At 39.0% G+C, this 4,257-nt stretch overlaps 1 protein-coding gene across 1 annotated transcript; it reads left to right on the top strand.

Annotated features, from left to right (window-relative positions):
* The first annotated feature begins 574 nt into the window (after nt 1–574).
* LOC112662982 (ATP synthase F(0) complex subunit C2, mitochondrial-like) lies at nt 575–1,083 on the top strand. The gene has a single exon (XM_035703376.2). The coding sequence runs from the start codon at nt 611–613 to the stop codon at nt 1,031–1,033; it is 423 nt and encodes a 140-aa protein (XP_035559269.1). The 5' UTR covers nt 575–610; the 3' UTR covers nt 1,034–1,083.
* Nucleotides 1,084–4,257: the final 3,174 nt, after the last annotated feature.

Raw genomic sequence — 4,257 nt, 5'->3', positions numbered from 1 at the left:
AAGGTGGGGGCTTGAACTCACAACTCTGAGATCAAGAGTCATACACTTTATTGACTAAGCCAGACAGGTGCTCCTCCCCCTTTTTAAGATTTTATTTAAGTAATCAAAACTTTTTATTTTTATAGGTGAGAGACAGAAAGAGAGAGCATGGGGGGGAGGGGCAGAGGGAGAGAGAGAATCTTAAGCAGGCTCCATGCTGGGAGTTGGTGCAGCTCAGGTCTCACGACCCTGAGATCATGACCTGAGGCCAAATCAAGAGTCAGACACTTAACCCAATAAGCCACCCAGGTACCCCAGTGATCAATATTTTTAATTAAAACCGCTGCACTTTATTAAAACTGCTGCACCAAAACAAAACAAATATATAACATTAATTACATTTTTGCAAGTCTCTTAATAATCTGGCTCAATAGAAGGCAACTGAATTATGATATATGTTTCTACATTCAGTCAGCTGCACTATGAAGTTTTGGTTGAGGAATTGGATGAAAAATGAGCCTTACTGAGATGTAGTTAGAAAAAGCTCCCCCCCCCCCAAAAAAAAGGGCCCCCTCTCGGTCGTCTCCACACTGGGAGCAGCAGTCCTGCAACAGCCCCTCATCCCCTGAAAATGTACGCCTGTGCAAAGTTCATCTCCACCCCCTTCTTGGTCCAGAGCACCTCTCAGCTGTTGAGCCGATCACTGTCTGCAGTGGTGCTAAAACCACCGGAGACACTGACAGATAACCTCAGCAGCTTGGCAGCCCCACGTCCCCTGACCTCACTTATTCCTAGCCACAGCTTGCAAACCAGCACCATTTCAAGAGACATTGACATAGCAGCCAAGTTCATTGGGGCTGGGGCTGCCACTGTAGGGGTGGCTGGCTCTGGGGCTAGAATTGGGACTGTGTTTGGGAGCCTCATCATTGGTTATGCCAGAAATCTCTCTCTGAAGCAACAGCTCTTCTCCCATGCCATTCTGGGCTTTGCCCTCTCGGAGGCCATGGGGCTCTTTTGCCTAATGGTGGCCTTTCTCATCCTCTTTGCCATGTGAAGGAGTCGTCTCCACCTCCCATAGGTCTTTCTCCCATGTCTTGTCTGCCCTGTATGTTCCTTTTCCTATACCTCCCCAGGCAGCCTGGGGAAAGTGGTTGGCTCAGGGTTTGACAGAGGGAAGACAAATAAATACTGTATTAATAAGAAAAAAAAGACAAAGGAAGAGTATTTTAACAGCTTTCAGTATTGTGGATTTTCTTCTTTGATACTACACTAAAACTCAACACTTGTTTCAAAAAAGGCTAGTTAGTAGCAATGTAGCAAGAAACAATCTAAAGGAACTTATAACACAGTAATACATCAAAACCCATTGGTTGATCTTGTCTGTTAAATGAGTATTTACCCGTGCATGATTTCATAACATCCTGCATTGGTCATTTGAACAATATCAGTTCACTGAGTTATGTAGATCTTCCAAATGTTGATAAATTTCGTCAAACAACATTCTAAAACTCACATTCATTAATATCACAATGAGCTCATCAGGAGTGTCTTTAGGTATTAGGAAGCCATCAAGCTCAGCGAGGTATATACAAGTTTTCTGAAGTTCTCCTTCTCCCTTAAAAGCTTGAATTATCCTTGCCAACAGATACTGCAAACTCTTTCCTTTGAAGTGACAAGTCCATTTCATTCATGTTTGAGAAAGGGTCTGACGGATACCCAAATATGAACACGCATAGTTTGTTTTCACTAGTTCTTTCTGGTAAGAACTGTGTTCTATGAAAAAAAAAGCAGCCAGTCCAACTCACAACTCAAGTAACTAACTGAACAAGTGCTTTTCTTTGTCACAACCACCATAGGACATATGCAGAACTGCTCCACACCTGCTTCCGACCTCATCACCCAGAGTGATGAGTGCTCAAAAGTTGTTATTTAACAAATTTAGTAATTTTTTCTGCTTCATCCAGAACATTTTTAAGTGAAACTGGCATTTTTTACTCTAAGTGTGTGGCAGTAAAGAATACGATGACTACTACTACAAAGTGGCGCCAGTCCCTTGATTCATATTCAAGGACCAGCAGTTCTATCCACCGATGGTAAGCAGATTAATACCCCCGCCCCCACCAAGATGCCCTACTCCTTATGATGGGACCTAATCCTTAGGACCTGTGAATCTTTTTTCTTTTTTTTTTTTTATGATGTTCTTTATTCATTCATGAGAGACACTGACAGACAGAGAGGCAGAGACATAGGCAGAGGTAGAAGCAGGCTCCATGCGTGGGACTTGATCTGGAGTCTCCAGGATTATGCTCTGAGCTGAAGGCAGATGCTCAACCGCTGAGCCACCCAGGCGTCCCTGTGAATCTTTTCTGTTGCATGGCAAGGGGGAATGAGAGTCACTGGTCAGCTAACTTTGAGATGGGGGTTATTTTCCTGGATCGTGTAGGTGGACCCAATGTCATCACAAAGTTCTTTATAAATCAAAGAGGGTAGGGAGCAGGAAATGAAATGAGGGTAGGGAGTGTCAGTGTCAGAGAGAAACTATAACATTGCTACATTTCTGTCTTTGAAGATGGAGGAAGGAGCCACAAACCAAAAAGTGCAGGCAGCATAGAAGCTGCCTAAGCATATGTACCTGGTTTGAGATAGGGGTTCAAATTCATTCTTGAGCATCTGGATATCCAGTTTTCTCCAAATCATTTTTTGAAAAGACTATTGTTTCTCCATTGAAGGGCCTTGGAAGCCTTGTAGAAAACCAACTAACCATAATGAGGATGGCTTATTTCTGGACTCTCAGTGATAATCCTCTTGTCTATATGTCTATTCTTATACCAGTACCACACTGTCTTAATAGCTCTAGCTTTGTGGTAAGTTTTGAAATCAAGAAATGTGAGTTCTCCAACTTTGTTTTTTGGCTATCCTGGGCCCTTTACATTTCTCTATGAATTTTAGAATCGTCTCATCAATTTGTGCAAAGAAGCCAGCTGGATTTTTTTATAGAGACTGCACTGAATCTATAGATCAACTTGGAGAGTACTGCCTTCTTAGCATTAGTAAGTTTTCTGATCCATGAAAATGAGATGTCTTTCCATTATTTGAGTCTTTTTTAATTTCTTTCAATGATGTTATATAATTTTCAGAGTATAAATTTTGCATTTTTTATTAAAAAGCATTCCTAAGTATTTTATTCTTCTTATGCTATTATAAATGGAATTATTTTCTTAATTTCAATTTCAGATTTTTCCCTGCAAGGGTATAGAAATATAAAGTTTTATATATAGATCTTATATTCTGCAACTTTGACAAACTCTTTTATTTTTTCTAATGGTTTTTTTTAGTGAGGGGTCCTGAGTAGAACCTGCTGTATGATGTTGAATAAAAGTGGTGAGAGCAAATTCCTTGTCTTGTTCCTGGTCTTAGGAGGAAAGCATTAAATGTTTCACTATTAAGTATGAGGTAAACTGTGGGTTTTTTGTGCTTTGGGGAAGTTCCCTCTATTCCTAGTTTATGAATATTTTTATCACGAGGAGGTGTTAAATCTATTAAATGTTTCCTCTGCATCCACTGAGATGACTGTTTTTTTTTTTTTCCCTTTATTCTGTAGATATGGTATGTTATTTGATTTTCTGATGTTAAACCAATCTTTCATTCCTGGGATAAATCCCACTTGGTCATGATGTGCAAAAGTTTGTTTTTTAATATGTTTGTAAATTTAGTTTGTTAATTTTTTTCTTTTTTTGAAGGCTTATTTATGGTATCTTTTCCTAAGACATATCAGTCTGTAGTTTTCTTCTGTGACATCTTTACCTGGTCTTGGTTGGTATCAGAGTAATGCTGACCCCATAGAATGGGTTGGGAAATGTTCTCTCCTCTTCTATTCTTGGAAAAGTTTGTAAAGAATTGGCATTAATTATTCTTTAAATATTTGGTAGAATTCATAAATGAAGCCTTCTGGGTCCAGTCTCTTTACAGGTAGTTTTGTTTATTCTAATCATTGATTCAATCTCTTTACTTATTATGTGGGTCTATTCAGATATTCTGGTAGTTCTTCAGTCAATTTCAGTAAATTTTGTCTTTCTAAGAATTTGTTCATTTTCTGAGTTATCTCATTCATTGTCATACAGTTGTTCAATAATCCTTTTAATTTCTGTAAGGTCTTTCATTCTTCATTCTAGCAATTTCAGTCTTCTCTCTTTTTTACTTGGTCAATTTAGCTAAAAGCTTGTCAACTTTATTGATCTTTTCATGTAACTAACTTTTCATCCTATTGCTTTTCACTAT

This window comes from Canis lupus, chromosome 20, assembly GCF_003254725.2.
Source record: "Canis lupus dingo isolate Sandy chromosome 20, ASM325472v2, whole genome shotgun sequence".
NCBI lineage: Eukaryota > Metazoa > Chordata > Mammalia > Carnivora > Canidae > Canis > Canis lupus.
This window is presented reverse-complemented; position numbering and strand designations above follow the sequence as displayed.